General features: G+C 40.4%; 1 protein-coding gene across 1 annotated transcript in view; it reads left to right on the top strand.

Annotated features, from left to right (window-relative positions):
* The first annotated feature begins 330 nt into the window (after positions 1-330).
* The window catches only part of EMCN (endomucin), a 52,907-nt gene continuing 37,020 nt past the window's right edge, over positions 331-16,217 (top strand). The window contains exon 1 of the mRNA XM_030947809.1: positions 331-450. Within this exon, the coding sequence (XP_030803669.1) occupies positions 390-450 (61 nt within the window). The 5' untranslated portion in view covers positions 331-389. The remainder of the gene's footprint in view (positions 451-16,217) is intronic.

Raw genomic sequence — 16,217 nt, 5'->3', positions numbered from 1 at the left:
ATGTGCTTTAAAAGTATCCCAAGCTCCAGTAGGAAAGCTGGTGATGTATAATATACCCTAAGGAAAGATTTGCCTCTGTTCAAAAACCTTCCTGACCTCATGACTGAAGAAGAACAAAATAATGTATTAACAAAAACATGGTTCACTGCCAAAGAAAAGGAGTTCCTGTGAGGACTGAAACAATAAATCTCCTCTGTACTGAACTCCCAGAGGGAGTATGTTGTGTTTCCTCCTGTTCTTTATCAAAGTCCCCAAAATAAGCAGGAATGGGCAGTGACCAGGCACAGTCACCACACACCTTTTTCCATGGAGTAATTAAGGCCTGCCTCAGAGTGAGAGCACTCCCTGCCCAGCTGCACAAGGGAGGGCTAACAGCACTACCACCAAGCATGAAGCTCCTGGGGACTGCCTTCTTTTTCCTTTCTGTACTCTGTGTTTGCACTGTGGGAGGTAAGTTCTTTGGCTTTTTTGGATAGACTTGTCACATCTCTCAAGTGGTTTGTGAACAAAAGCTGAGCTGTCAGTCAGTGTGTGCTTTTTCTTCATTTCTACTGCAGTGATTGAAAGATTGTGTGTTGGAGGAGAAGGTACTAACTGGCAGCTGAGTTATGTGTTCTGTGAAAAACTTTCCTACCATTGTATTTTTGTGACAGTTTTCTTTCTAGGTGTCATGAAGCTCCTAAATCTGAGAGGAGTCAAAAGCAGAGGTGTATTTACAAAAGTTTGCAGTTCTGTTTTTCTTCTACATGTTAAAGCATTTTTTGCAAAGATGGCTTTAAGGGGACAATTGAAATTCCTGAAAGATTTTGCAGTTTTTGCTCCTGCAAATTAGATCCATCCTGATAGATTTCCCTTCCACTAAGCCAGCTATAGGTTTGGCCAAGAATGTCTTTAAGAAATTATTTTATTTTTGGCCCCAAAGATATAGGGACTTAAAACATCTGTCAAGTGTTAGATAATGAGGGGTGCAAACCTAGGGGCCACATTGGTTACTGGGTGCAGTATCTTTTAGGTATGGTTCTTAAATGCACAGATTTAATACAACTTTTAGTGTTCAGGTGGTCACTGAACTGATGTTTTCATTATTCTTCAGTTTGAAAGATCATGCTTTTAAAATGGAATTAACTAGTGAAACCTGAAAGGGTGAAAGAACCTGCCGCAAGGGCCAGAGTCTATCATCACCTTTGTCAAAAGACACATTTCAAGTAAAATCTGCCTTTTATCTGTACTTTCATTTCCCATCTCTCTGGGCTACAACTTCCACAAATGCCTATAGATTTCCTGGAAAGGATCTATTAACCAGAATTAAAATTTGATAACTCTAGATTACCTGATCTAAATGTTAGTCAACTTTTGCTCAGGTTATGTGTTGAAATCTAGTATTTTGTGGTGTATCTTATTCTATTGCTTGGGCTCATTGCTGTTAGGAAAACAGATCAATAAAGGAGATTAAAAATAAACCTGTGCCACAGAAAGAACTGCTTTTAAAGTTATGTTAAGTACAAGTCCCAAAAGTCTGTCTTGAGGTGCTATTTATTCTCTGTCTGCTACTCCTTGTAAAAATAGTCTTCCTGTCATTGTCAAAGCTTTAATTTCACAATTTCTGAAAAGCAAAGTGGAGTTGCATCAAAAAGAGCATATTTAACACAACAGTCCATAAAGCTTACCAGAGAGCAACGTGCAAATGTGGGAGGAATCCTGCTAATTTTGTACAGTCCTTTCTTAAAAAAGGATTTCTCCTCCTCTGCATGATATGAACATGGCAGAAACGATGACAATGAATAAGCGGATTTTATATATTATGCATTTGTTCTGAACAATTTTGGTTCTGTAAAACAGAAAAAAAAGTATTTTTTAACACTTAATTCAAGGTAGATGTGGTAGTGAAATTCTGTTGGTAAATTCACGCTAGAAAATTAAGAAAATTTATGGGGAAATTTGGAGTATGTTTTTTTCTACCTTCTGAAATAAAGTTATCTGCTCTGGTCAACCTTGCTTCAGGCAGCCCCAGAACCCCCACTTCTTTAAGACAGAAGTGGTTTTATTGTCTGTTGTGCAAAGCTGGACCAGAGAATTTGGATTTCCACTTTTTGTGATCTCCAAAGTGCTCTGGTCATCTGGTCTATAGCAGCAGAATCTTGTAATCTGAAGCTGGGAAGTGATGGTGAGGAGACTCACACCAGTCTCCCTTTTTTGAGTATTGGAGACAGCAACAAGACTTTTCTCCAGCTGTTTAGTATTTTTAAATTGTAAATAATAATATAATTATTAATTTTTGGAGAAGGCCAAATCCCACCCCAGTGTTTTAATACTTCCTCCCCCAGGTTTGGGAGTAGTTTGCCTTCAAAGCTCACCAAGACAAATGTGTGGGCTTCCAACTTTTTCATGTGCTACACACAGGGTGCTTGTCTGTATATTTTTTTTTGTATCATACAGAAGTGGACTAGGACATTTCCACTGTGGTTAGTAAAGAACATACCTGGTGTCCTGTGGGGCTTCCAAATTCCACGCTTTTTCTTCAGCTGTATGCTCATGGTGCTTTTCTATGCAATTTTCTAACTTATCCAGGGATCTTTCATCCTCAAAAGCCCATAATGTTTCGGTGGAGTCTGCCTTCTATCAGCACATTACTAGAGGCTGAGTTAGGTACAGATGTGGAGGCTGATAGCCCCCTGACAACTTGTTCCTCCTACCTAGACTTTTCTGAACCCTCTGGAATTAAATGGCATGCTTAAAATAGGAGTTCCTTCATGCTCATCTCAAGGTATTCCGTTCTCCTGGCATATTGCCCTTTATTCTTACCTGTTCCAAAATGTAGTTCAAATAAAAATGCTTTCTAGGTTGGTTCACAGCATTTTCAGCTTTAAACAGGAGGTATTGGGATGTGTCAAAAAATACAATGTCAAATTATAGTAATCAAATATGAATGCTCTTGAATCTGCCTTAGGATGTAATTACTTTAAAAATGTGTAATGGTGAACTTGTTTCCTTCTAAAAGATGAGAGGAGAAGGCTTGGCGTGCGCTTATAATGTCAGTGCTTGGGTGTTGCATTTTCTTGTGCCTTGGTCTTGGAATAGAGCATGGCTGTGGCTGCACAGCACAGCAAACATCCTCCACACAGTGCTGGTAGCACAGCACTACATCCTTCTCCCCCAGGCACCCAGGCTGGTTTCTTGCAGAAGTGATGGCAGGGGACCGAGGGCTCTGCTCCTCCTGGCATTGGGCTGGGCGTGTCCAGGTTGTGCGCCCAAGCAGAGGGGCTGGAGTGAATCGCCCTGTGTCGGACATGTCCAGGGCTGGGGTGTTAACACCAGATTGTTGGCCCCTGTTGACAGCCAGAAGTAGCTTTATCCAAGTGCTCTGTCAATGTTGATGGCACCACAAAGAAACAAGGGAGTTCTTTTTTTGAAAGGTAGGAGCAAATCTTGGCATTGAGAGTTTGGTCCAAATGCCCCTAAAGTAATTTGGAGCTGCTCCATTTCACTGTGGATCAGCCCTAAAATATGAGTTTCCCAGCCCCCTTCCTCATTACAGGGATGCTGTGTAGCACCCCACACCTACAGCACAGCTGATTAATCCTGACTCCCAGGCTGATAGCTTCAGAAAAGTTCTACTGAGCCAAGACTCCTGTAGTTACTACACACATTTGCAGCTGTCTGAATGCTGCTCTTGTTAATGTAAATTAGAAGAGATGGATAGCCTTTTCCTTTTCCAGCTTCTGTGCTCTTTGCTCACAAGCCCTCAAGTATTTTAAAAATTAATTTTTAAAATTAAATACTAACTAAATTGTTTTGAGCAGTGAAAGCTTTTGAGAATGGTCTCACCTCACTCTGGGTTATTATTCATGTTTGTTCTCTGGACAACTAGCAAGGTGCAGACAGTCAAAGTTGGATTGTTGTCTCATTTCTGAAAATTTGAGAAATGTGAATAGGCTTTAGATATTACTTTCTTACACCTTTAACTTGCTTGCGCCAAAACTTTGGATGTCTTGAGAATTTGCCTGTTGTGAAAAAAAAAAAAACTAATTGTATTTGGTGCTTTCACTGTTTCTAGTGGTTTGCCAAGGTTAGCTTTGTGAAAAATCAAATTATAGTGCTGGAACTTATGATAGCCTTTAATGGAATATTGAATTTTTATTCCTGTGCAGATATTTTTTTTTGCTCTTTTTTTTTTCCCTGCTGCCACATTCCTTTCATTTATTAGATCCTTTGCATTTTGGGGCAGCATTTGACTAATGGAGTTTAAAGGTGTATTTATTACTGGACAGAAGGAAGCTGCATGTTGTATCCCCAAATCTGAAAGCAAGTTTACTGCATTTACTGAGGATAGAAGCAGATGGCTTGATACCTGCTTGGTTATGATTTACAGCCAAAATAAATGGAACTGAGTATGAAGGGCAAGTTGCCTACAGCATTCAGTTCCAAACCTGGGAATACATAATGCTATATAACATGGCCAAAAATCGGTTGTCTTTTCTGAAAATTTACCAGAATATTTTCTCATTTCTTTAGCTGACTCTTTTTATCTATGTTTAAACCTAGAGTTCTTATCAATCTTCACTAGTTTATAAATTAGGAAAAAAGATCTGCTGAGGTTTGGTTTGGTTTTGTGGGGTTTTTTTTTCCTTGTTAGGAAAGTACCTCAAATTTGGACTCAGATTGTTTATACATCTGAGTCCTGTGTGGAAAAACCTGCTGAAGTACTTGAACTTTTTTTTTGTACTATAATTTGTACTGCAAAAGTAAAAATTGAAAATAATCTTTAAGAATCTCTTAACCTTGGGATGGGAGTACTTTTAACTGGTACTATTTGATAGCCAGACTAAGTTCAACATGTAAAATTAGTAAAATCTCATGGAAAACCATCATTTTTATTTATGGCCCTTATGAAAGGGGGTGGGGGGGAGAGGGTGGTGTTATTTGTAATTTTTGCTGCAACAACTCAAGGAAGACTCATTAATGGGTTTATTTTGCAATTCTGTAAACAGAGAGACAAAGTTGGATTTGTGTGTAGCAGGTGTAATTTCCAAATACAAGTGAAGAATTAAATACCTGGCTCCTTTGGAAGACAAACAACTACTTTTGGTTTCAACTAGCACTCTAAAAATGGGTTTCTCTATTAAAATAGGTCTCCCTTTAAAACAGAAAGGTCAAAACTCTGATTTGCAGCCCTGCAAGTCATTGTCATTGTTCCAGCAGCTGGCATATCAGGTAGCAATACCTTGGCACTCCTCTTGTGAAAGTGGATCCTTGGGTGCCCTAACAGTGGCATGTGGTATCAGCCAGACCTAACTGCCACAGGAAAACGGGTTTGACACGATTTAATATGATGTTATCTCCACACTGCGCCTTCTGGCCCTACCTCCCCATGAGAGAAGACTGAGCTGATGATCACTTGCTGATATGATGACTTGGAATAAAATTCAGCAAGTGTCATCTGCTGGGGTGTTGTAGGAAGGGGTAGTAAGCCCTCTGCTGCCACCCACACATGTACTAGAGGCTGCTCACGAAGGGTCCAAATTAATTTCAAAATACTTTTTTTCTCAGCAATCAGAGTGGCCAACAACCCCTTTCAGGCCAGACTAACTAGCTGGTTCTCCAAAGGCTATATTTCAAACTAGGAACGGGGCAAGGATTTTCTGACTGCTTTTATGTGGAAAGTGGATACTTGCCTTTGGTACAAGTGCGAATTCTATACTGTTTATCAGTAGATCAGTAGAGTAGTTTTACAACAATTTTGAATCCTTTTTTTTTTTTTTTTTTTTTTGCAATGGCAGTAATGTGCTTCTGGGTGTTAGCTGCATGTTGTAGATAGCAATGCACCTCAGGTTTCTGAAACCTCAGAGCAAGTGGCACATAATTTTGCAGCACAATTATCTGCTGTAATCATTCTGCCTTGTTTTATCACTCTGACAAAATTATGTCTTTTGCTGGGATGGGAGCACTACACCAGCCTTTCTGTCTGAAGATTTCTACAAGATAAGTAATCATTCTAAAAAGCACAATCAGTTTGTTTTAATGGTGTGATTTCTCAGTGTGGTTGATGGTGTGATTTACTTGGTGTGAGGAGTGTCAGTGTAACTTTAGGGTTAAATCAATTAACATTACGATATTAATGAGATATTTGTTCTTCCTGCAGATTTCTTCTTTCATAATCTTTAGCAGGAGATTAATGTTGGTTTTCAGCTTGAGAAATTCAGCTAATAAAGCAACAACTGATAAGAATGGCAAAAGCTTTAGATTTTAGTTGGTCTGAGGAAAACAGCGCCAGGAGATTTTCTAACCTTCTTGTGCAATTTGCATTATTTTCCTCTACAAAATACTTATTTTTTGATGTGTCTTTCCACTGCATATTAATTACTTGAAGTGATCAGAACCCCATATAATCCTTAATTTTTTACTACTTTTTCTCATGCTCAGTCTAAGGTTTTATTTGAAATACAGTGTTGATAACCTTCTAAACACCATTACATGGTTCTATCTATCCCATTGTGAGGATAGCCTGAAATAATTTTTCCTAGACAGATGAATTACTCCTCCTCATCTCAGCATGGGTTATATATCACAACAATATAGATGATGTAAATATAGGTGTTTGCCAACTCATTCAAAGGCTATAGAACCAAAAATATCACCAAGTATTTCTACACAAAATGGCAAAAATAGGCGATGATTACTCTACAAAGAAATGTGTAATTCAAATCCTTTCCACCCAAATTCTGGGTCTCATGTCCAGTAGAGAGGGGCAGCTTTTGACATGATACATGGCTAATGCTTCCATGGCCATTCAAAGTCCAAAAAGCAATAATTTGGGGGTTTTCTTTACCCAGGAATTCTAGACACTCTGAAACTCCTGCTAAGTTGTCAAACCTCATCTGCCCCTAACTCCTGCAGATGCTCATAAAGTCAGAAATGTGTGGTGTATCGAAGGAAATGTTTGGGACCAGTGTACAATTCCACTGTTGTTACTCATTCTTGCAAAGAACTGTTAAAACCTTTTTGTGAAAACTGCTGAAGTCTTTGAATTATGGAGCTTTCTGGACATCCTATAGAGTCCAGATGGAGTCTGGACATCCTCTGTTTTGACTCAGATCATATAACCCTTGGAAGTTGTAGCTACCAAAGGCTGGCTGCCCAGAAAGGCTTTTCCAGCAGAGCAATTTTAGGTTCTCTTTAGGAAGTTTTTTTTCTTATAAGAGTAGTTTATAAATATATTTGCTGTTATTCAGAAGATGGCAAATGTATTTTAAAAAGTGTTGGGCTTGCAACAACTCACTAGTTTCCAACATGCCAACAACAATAACAAAAAAAGGACTTAACTCGAGATCTATGCCAAATAACCCAGCCCTTGAGATGTGCAAGGGAAGGACACAGCACACATACTAGAGACAAAAAAATCCTCCAAGTGCATGGTAGTTTTTTGGTTCTCTGCACATTTTATCCTGTCTAGTTCAAATGGCTCCAGAGGATTCTGCTACTTTTGCAAGCCATTCCCAGTGCTAATGGAGTCATGTGGCTGGCATGTCTTAATGCTCTTGAATTTAGGTGAACTAGTGCACAATTTATCTTACTGACTTAGAGATGCTTTCTTGTAGTGCACTGTCCGCTTCTTCCCTATTTGCTTTCAACTTGCATTTCCAAGAGCTGGCAGAAACTGCTGTTTCCAGATGCAAAATGCAAAGTGGGGATTTATCATTCATGGGAGGAAAGGTTGAAGAAGAGCAGAAAGGTGTGTGTAGGAATGGAACAGCTTATTCACAATTGTAACAGTAATTGTCATGGGAATGCAATTGCTGTAATTGCCAATAAAAATACAAGGGATGTCTATAGCTGTTCACCAGCATGATGGCTTCCCAGTGCACTGACAGGGAGCTGGGATTTTGACAGGCCTGGGAATCCTGAATGTGAGCCACTCTGTTCCCCTAGGAAGCTGTTTTTCTGGGTGGAAGCCAGCGTGGCTAATGCAGCAGTTCCCACTGCACTTTGGTAGGATGAGTCCTCAGGGCTGACACTCTGTTTCAAGTGCTCTTTGTAGTAACTTTGTTTTTAAATGGGAATACTTCGTTACATAAAGCTTGTGAGAAGAGTTTCAGTTTTGCATCTGACCTTAGCAGTTGTATCAGATTGGTAGAAATTCAGAACAACGTGAGTTATAATCAGCTTGGCAAGAGAAGGTCTTCATCAGCTGTATGTGCCAATTAGAGAAATGAGGTATTTTCGAAGTGTTCCCTTCATCCTTGCATGTGAAGTAACTCCGGTGAGACTGTGCTGCACGCAGGGCTTGTGAAGCCCATTTGGGGCTTTCCCTTTGGGATATTCTGTACCATTTAACCTTTGTTCTAGGCAGTGTGGAAAAGATGAAGAGAGTCTCAATGGACGAGTGAGCATGGAATTGCATTAATTATAGAAGCAATTTACAGTGTTTCCACAGAGTTTTCTGACAGGAACTGCTTTTTGATGTTCCAGAGGCTTTCAGAGCTTTGTCAGGAGCAGAATGGCATGGGCGGGTGTGGCTAAAATGGGTGTCTGGGCTGATCCCGGATGTTCTAAAAATAAATACATCATAGCAGACACTGCAGTGACCCTTTCCTGAATTATACAATTAGTCATGCTGCTGGAGATGCACTTGGGTCACAAACATAGCACAGAGCTATATGACTTTCCTAACTTCTGCAGCACATTGAAAAGGAGAGCTGCTGATTGACCCGGGCTCAGCTTCCGCTCTGGCTGTTCTGTATCTGCCCTACCCAAACGTGCTCTTTCATGGGAAACAAAAATAGGCTTGCCACTAGCGTGTTAAAGGAAAAGCATTGTAAGCATTACCATTTTCTCTCTGCCTTCTGGGTGGGGGTGACTTGCACCAACACTTATCCCTTCTTGTTGCAAGGGAAGGGACTCTGCTTTATTTCTTTTTCTCCCTCTGCTCAGCAATGCACAATATGTATAAAGCTTTCTATATAAAATTGCACCCTCTAAGGACATTTTTCAAATTTATTTATCTTGACTAACACAAGGGGAGGGGGTGACAGTTCATTTTCTGTACTATAATATAGTCCTTAGAAACTCCTAGCTTTTATCTTACATGTGGACGAACAAATATATCATAATCAAAGGGTGACAATCTGATGGTTTAAATAGCTTTAAAGGGTTTAATTAAAACCTATTAAATACTTTTAACAGGTTTAAATAGAGAGAAGTGCAGAGCTCGGAGCCTTCATTCAAGGAAGGCTGGAGTGCTGATGAGCATGCTGAGCACATTTATTGTTCTATGGAGTGCAAACAATGTACTCATCCCTCTGTAGTACACAGTAATAGAGATATCCACCAACCTTCACATGAGCAGAAGGCACACTGAGAAAACTTGTGATTAAAAGCCTTTCATAGGGAGTTTGCTTTTCTTCTAAGGCAATAAAAAAACCCCATAAACTGGCTATTTAAGTGCCCAGATTTCTATGTCCACACATGCAGAGAGGCAAATCATGCTGTGCTTGGGTTGTTTCAAATACTCAGTAACACAGGGCATTCATCCAACATTTCTCATTAATGTTTTGAGGAGGGGAGCCCTCACCAACCTACAGCCACGCCGGCTGAGGCTGGTCCTTGGCATCTGCCTTGTCAATATTTCTCTGTGCAGCAGGTCCCTAAGCAGGAGCTGTTTGCTGGGTGCTGTGAGCAGGCTTTGTGAGAGTCTTTTGCCTTGGGGTTGGTGATTCCCAGGAGCTCTCTGCTAGTGCTTAGTGTTGGTCATGCTAGCCCCATGCCTGGGTGAGCAGGAGGAACTCTGGGGCAGTGCTGGCACCAAAGCTGCATTTCCTGCCTTCTCTCTGTTCCCTGCTGGAAAAATTGTGGCAGCTACCTCCCTTTCCTTCCTCCCCTCAGTTCTTATTGCTGGCTGCCTCCAGCCCACCCAGTTTATGTTTCCTCTGCAGAAACCAAATCCCACCTTGCCCCAATTGCTGCTACCCAGTCCCATGCAATGCGGGAGGAGCCCTGTCCCTGTCTCCTTTTCCAGCTATGGGGCTTTACATTTATGCTCTCCCTTCCCTAATATCCATCTCTTTCAGCTGTTTTCAGGTGCTTTTGCCCTTTGTGGAGAGAGTGTTTTGTGTCTCTGACCGAGGAATTTGTGTCCCTGCCTTTGTGTCCTTCCCTATGCTCATGCCTGTAAGTTTTCCCCAGTCTTGTGCAGCAGGCTGTCTCTGTCGTGTGACACCAGCCTGCACACCAGGACCAGCAGCTACAGAGAAGAAGTCGAAAGTTGACTTTAAGTGTAAAATCCCCCCATGTAGGATTTGTATAGTTTGTTTTTAGTTTGTTGCTGAAGAGAGATGTGACTGGAAGGAAGGTGACAGCTTGGCAAACCGGAGGTGGTTTCCCACCTCCCTAGGCAGCAGGAATCACAGGCTTCCAGCTGGTTGGCATCAGGCAGCAAAGGATGTGGCCTTTCTCCCTGCCTTATGGTTTTAGCATTGCCTGCAGTATCTAAATACACCTCACAGGGATTCACCTTAAGCATGGCCAGTGTAACTCTGTTCAGGGTCTGCATTGTCCTTCAAGCTGCCGATGTGCGAATTTCACAGCAGAGGGAATCCTGAGGTGGAAAATGCCTTATGTTGCAGGAGGCTGCATTAAGAGCTTTTGCAGCAGTGCAAAACCATTGTGAGACCAGGCTGGAAAAACACTGTGCAATTCTGGCTTTTGGTGATAGTGAAGTGGCAGTGACCAGCATGGGGCTGTTACTGGGGACAAGCTTTTGTTTCAGCAGGGACTGTCACAGCCTGAGTGGTTGCGTGCAGGTCCTGTTACAGGCACAGCTGAATGTGTGTGAGGCATGCCACACTTTGGGTATTGCTTAGTGTACTAAAGAAATGTGGAAACACAAAGTTTGTGGGGTTTTTCGAGTTTGCTTCAAATTCATGAAGCTTGCAAATGGCTTTTTTTAATTTAATATCCTTCCACACACTTATCTGCTGTATCAGCTGTTATCAGCTTCAGCCATTCACAGGATTACATCAGAACCTTGGTTCCCATTTAAAATCTAGTTTATGTGACTATAGAAAGAAAATCTTAAGTATGAGTCCTTAAGGATGAAACGCTAGAGACTATTAAATAGTAGAAACAGTATTACTTCTATAAGATTAATTCTTTCAGAGAAAAATACCTGGCAGGGGGGTTATTCCCTTTTTTCTAAAAATTTATTTCTGGAATATTTCATTATTTTTTTTTTTATTTTTGCTCTTTGAATAGCAAGAAAGGAGTTGATATTTCCAAACAGCACTGTTAAAATTGCACTTAAACCTCTTCTATTTGTTTATCTGTGTTTTTGTTCTTTGGATAATGTATGAACCTTTATACAAAATGCACTACAAAAGAAAAAATAAATTTATCTCAAGAGTTAGGGTAAATGGTCATGCACTGGAAATAAAGACAAATGAGTAGTGAAAACAGAAATAGGAGAAGTGCGAGGACTGTACTGGGCCTGGGGAAAGGTGAGATAAGAGAATGTAGAGATAAAGCAGCATTAAATGAAAGAGGAAACATAATAGACAACAGAGCTCCAAGGTAAGAGTAAGCCAGTTGTTTACTTGATGTCAGGCAGCAGCTATTTCTTGGGACCTCTGAGTTCACAGATCAGTAGATCAGTAGCAGGGTGTCTACAAGGACAGCTATCATTTTCTTGAAAAAGGACTTTTTTTTTTTTTTTTTACTGGAACGGTGGTTACTGGAGGCTCTTTCATGGTCACAAGGGCTGGCAGAATTATCATGGGCTAGAAAGAGATCACTATTTATTCCTGTTGGTGTGGAAAAACAGAAATCAAACCAGCAACTTTGACTTCTCCATAACTTGTGTGTAGTTGCAACACAAGTTGTAGGGTCACACAAAAAAACCATAATAAAATATCCTGAAAGAGATGTTATAGATCAGATATTACGAAGAATTTTTTTACTAGAATTAGAGTAGAATTAGTTAGGGTGGTGAGGTACTGGAACAGGTTGCCTGGGTAAGCTGTAGATGCTTTTTCCCTGGAAATGTTCAACACCAGACTGGATGAGCTCTGAGCAAACTGGTCTAGTGGAAGATGTCCCTGCCAATCTCCTGCTAGGAGATTGGACCTAGATGATCTTTAAGATCCCTTCCAACCCAAACCATTCTGTGATTCTATGATAATACATAACACACAAACATAATACAAACACCTGTAGGTTCTTTATAACCTTGAAGCAAGGAATTATCATGTGGAGGTTTCCTCAGGACACCTCTTTGGTAATTGCTCCCAGGTATAGCCTATGGAGCATTGGTCAGGTTTTGAGTGGGAATATATTGCAACCTCATCAGCAAAATGGTGAAAACACCAGCTGCTGACTGTTATGCCAGCAGTTTGACACTGTTGAACTGAAATACCTGCAGAGTTTATAGTCCAATTCCCTTGTCCATTACCTCTCATTCAAACTTTAGTGGACATAAGTTTATTCCTTTGTCTTGGCTGCAGCTCCTCCTGCACCTACTGACTGCTGTTGTTGTGCCTTCCATTAATCCTTCCCTCTCTAGGCTGAACAAATGCAATTTTTGCAATCCTTCCTTGAGAAGTCATTTTTCTCTAGACTCCTGATGATTTTTATGGTTCTCCACTAACTCCCCACCTCCAGGAATCCACATACTTTTTCACATGCTTCTGAAGCTGGACCAAATACTTCACCTGAATGAAAGGATTTAGCCATGTGGTTTTGTCTATCTAGTGCAATGTCAAGTGAAAGAAATGTCAAACAGGCCCTTCCAATTGTTATCTGTAGCAAGAGTGACTTTTCCATAAAAATAATTTCTTTTCAAAGTTAGGTATTGATGCCAAACCAGACAGCACTTTAATTCAGTAATTCATGTAATGTATATAATCAATATATATTTTGAACTATCTATTAATCTTTAAAAAGGTTTTTGCTTTGGCATTTGGTTTTGTATTATCTGTTTCATGTGGTGTTTTCAACTTTGTGGTTTGCAACCTGTGGTATCCTGTGGGGTATAAACAGAAGTACTGATATAATAACATGCAATCATTCCCTTTTTTTTATGTCTTGATTATAGCAATAACAGGCACCTAATTAACACAAGGTCAGAACCTATCTTTCCAGTGTAAAGGTAAAAATAATAAGAGAGGGAGAGAGAGAGAGAGAGAAAAGGTTATGAGAACTCCAAGCTCAGATCTTAGAGACTGAAGCCTACATCAAAGCTGTAGTCTGAGGACAACTGTGGCCATCAATCAGTCCTGTCTAAATTCAAGGGCTCCTTCTGAATTTAAAAGAAGAAAGTAAGTTCAGTGTTTTGGTTCATCCATTTCAAAATCTGAAGACTAATGCTTTCATTTTAGAACAAATATATAATTTAAATCCAACCTAGGAAAGACAATAAATGGAAATTTTGTGAACCTGGAAAGAAACCCCAAACAAGCCGCAACAGTTATTCTTTTTTCAGTTTGGTCTTGTGGCCATGTGTCACATGTTCTTGGATCTTAATTCCTTCATATTTTTCCCTGTGACCCTGTCTTACTGTCTCCAGACCTTTCTGTCCTTCTCGTCTTCCTCTCTTGTTATGATTCTCCTAGTCTGGACTTCTTTTTGCCTTATTATCTGCTTTAAAACATGGGGGTTTGGAGGGGGTTTGTTTCTTTTTTTTTTTTTGGAACTTACCACCACCAGCATCCCCCCTTCACTCAGCGCAGTGTTGTGTCTGAGAGCCTTTTAGCTCCACGTGTGTTCTCTGGAGACAAGGGTGCTGCATCATGGCTCACCCATGCTCTTTTAGCTGGGTTTATTGCCGGCAAACACAGCAAATGGCAGTAGTTTCTGTGTGGAAACAGTGGCTGAGTAGATTTTGGCTACTCCTATGTCTGAGTACATCCATGTGCTCTCATATCAAAGGGATCACTGCATTCAAATCTGCTAAAAAAACAAGCAATTGTAACTTTACTTAGTTGTCCATCATCTGAGCCTGCAGCCAACCTGACATGATCAGAAAAATGAAGATTTCTGTCCCTCTCTTTGTCTATCAGCCATCTCTAATGGTGAAAATTATTTTCTCTGTCATTTTTTTTATCTCTTGCTTTTATCCCCCATAGGATTTTCCTTAGTTACAATTTAACATTGCAAATAAGAGCATAATAAGCCACCAGTTCTATCATATCTTTTAATCAAACAGATCCCCCCCCCAATCCTGTCAAGGTTTAAACATTTTTGCATGATGTGTTCAACTTATTTTTAAAGTGTAGTTAATTATTCACCATTTTAAGAAAACAATTAATTCATAAAACTCTATTGTACTCTGTTAATTGAATTTATCTTAGTTTATCTCCAACCTGTGATAAAATCAACAAATAGTGAGTCATAATAGAACTGTGACTTATATTCACTTTTTTTTAAGTTTTGAGGAAACCTTGGCCTATCAACGCAGTTATTAAATGGAACACCTTTAAAGGATGAATAATCTAAATATTGCAATGAGCTTCCTACAAAGTCATGCTGAGTTAGAGGAAGAGTTTTGGGAAGAGTGAGTTTGGGAATGAGCTGATTGGCCAGCTAGTACATTTAGCTGGCATTATAGACATGGTAGCTACTGAGATATGTTAAAACAAAACCAGCTGAAATGTAGGCACTGTTGAAAAAACATTCTGTTCTACTGCTGTGGCCTTGTGGTGTGGGGGATTACAGGAGCTTTGTCAGCAGCACATAATGAGAATGAAGAGATGGAAAAATGCTTGCTGTTTAGAGAAACAAGATTGCCTTTAGGTGTCTCTGGATAAAATTTGTTTTCCAAGTTTTTCAAGTGTGGGCTATGAAGCATCACTCTGAATGGATAACCACGTGGCAAGAAAACCTGTATTTTAAATGCAGTGTGCACGAGTCTGTGCATGATGTGACTGTGTCCACGTGTTCTGGGGAGTAGAGCTGGGGCAGCAGCAGGCCCACAGGGGACTCATTTAATTTTATATAGGATATGCCCATATTAAACTGGGCCAGCATGTGCCATGACAAGGCATTTTGGAGGCAACAGCATACCTAGAAAAGATGCCCAAGAAAGTGGGGCTCGCTGGGAAGGGGCTGAGACCCATTAGAAACATGCAGGTGCCAAGAGGACTGATAGCACACTGCTTGGAGAGGAGTTGTAAAGGCTCATCTAGTTAGACCTTAAAACATTTCTGCAGAGCCCCTGCAGTTGTATTGTGTTGTGTGGGGTTTTTTTCTGGGTTAGATCTGTGGCTCTTGCAGGCTTCGGGTGCTGCTCGTGAAATTTTAATCGGAGCTCAGTACACCAAGCAAAGGGAACAAAACTGACTGTTCTGCCCTGTAGCCAAAAAAAGAGAGAATGCCAGCAGATATTACCATGAATGGATTTACACAAGAATACTGACATGCTGTCCTGACTCAGTTTAGCATGTCTGTATTACAGCATGCTAATGCAGCCTGACAGGATGTCATGCTTCAAACCTGACAGCACATGGGGATTAGCCTGTGCCATTTTCCTCTCCCATTCAGTTACAGAGTTGATCTATTCCTCCACAAACGTACCCATATTTGTCTCACAGCAGTCTAAAATGGTTGAGAAATGCCTGTTTCTGAGTCAGTGCAGCTTTTTCACCCCTTTCAATACCCCCTAACTTCTTTTAGTAAAAAAATATGAACATCACAGCAATAAGACTGAAAATCTTGCTTGAAGCCAAAACACTTTTTGAGTTATGATGTTACAACCTTGCAGCATAGTAAGAAGAGACAGAAATTATTTTTCTTGTTGAAGTTTCTTTTTTGGATTATTTATTTGTTTATATTGAAGTGCCACCTACTAATGATGTTTTAAGACTGGCATCATTTATGGCAGTAAAACCCCAACAGCTGGATCACTGTGTTGAGGGCAGTGGGGAAAGTCAGTCTTTCAATGTGGTCCTTCTTGAGCCATGTTCTGGGAATTCTCCTCTTCCTCTCACATTTAGGCATCAGGGTGATGCTGAAAAGCCCTCCTGAAGTGCTTGTGCTAGCCAGGGAGCTAGTACAATTTTGTTACTTCAAGGCAGGAGAAGGACTGCCTACTCCTGTGGCCAGTTATGTTAGTTAATCCTCCACCCTGAAGTCTCAGAGCAGCTGTGATTGTATTCAAGGAGAGGAGGAGATAGCAAAAACCACTTTAATTGTCTCCATTTCTCCCCTCCCAGCTAGTCTGGGAAAAGAGCATG

The sequence above is a fragment of the Camarhynchus parvulus genome, chromosome 4 (assembly GCF_901933205.1).
Source record: "Camarhynchus parvulus chromosome 4, STF_HiC, whole genome shotgun sequence".
NCBI classification, from domain to species: Eukaryota; Metazoa; Chordata; class Aves; order Passeriformes; family Thraupidae; genus Camarhynchus; species Camarhynchus parvulus.
This window is presented reverse-complemented; position numbering and strand designations above follow the sequence as displayed.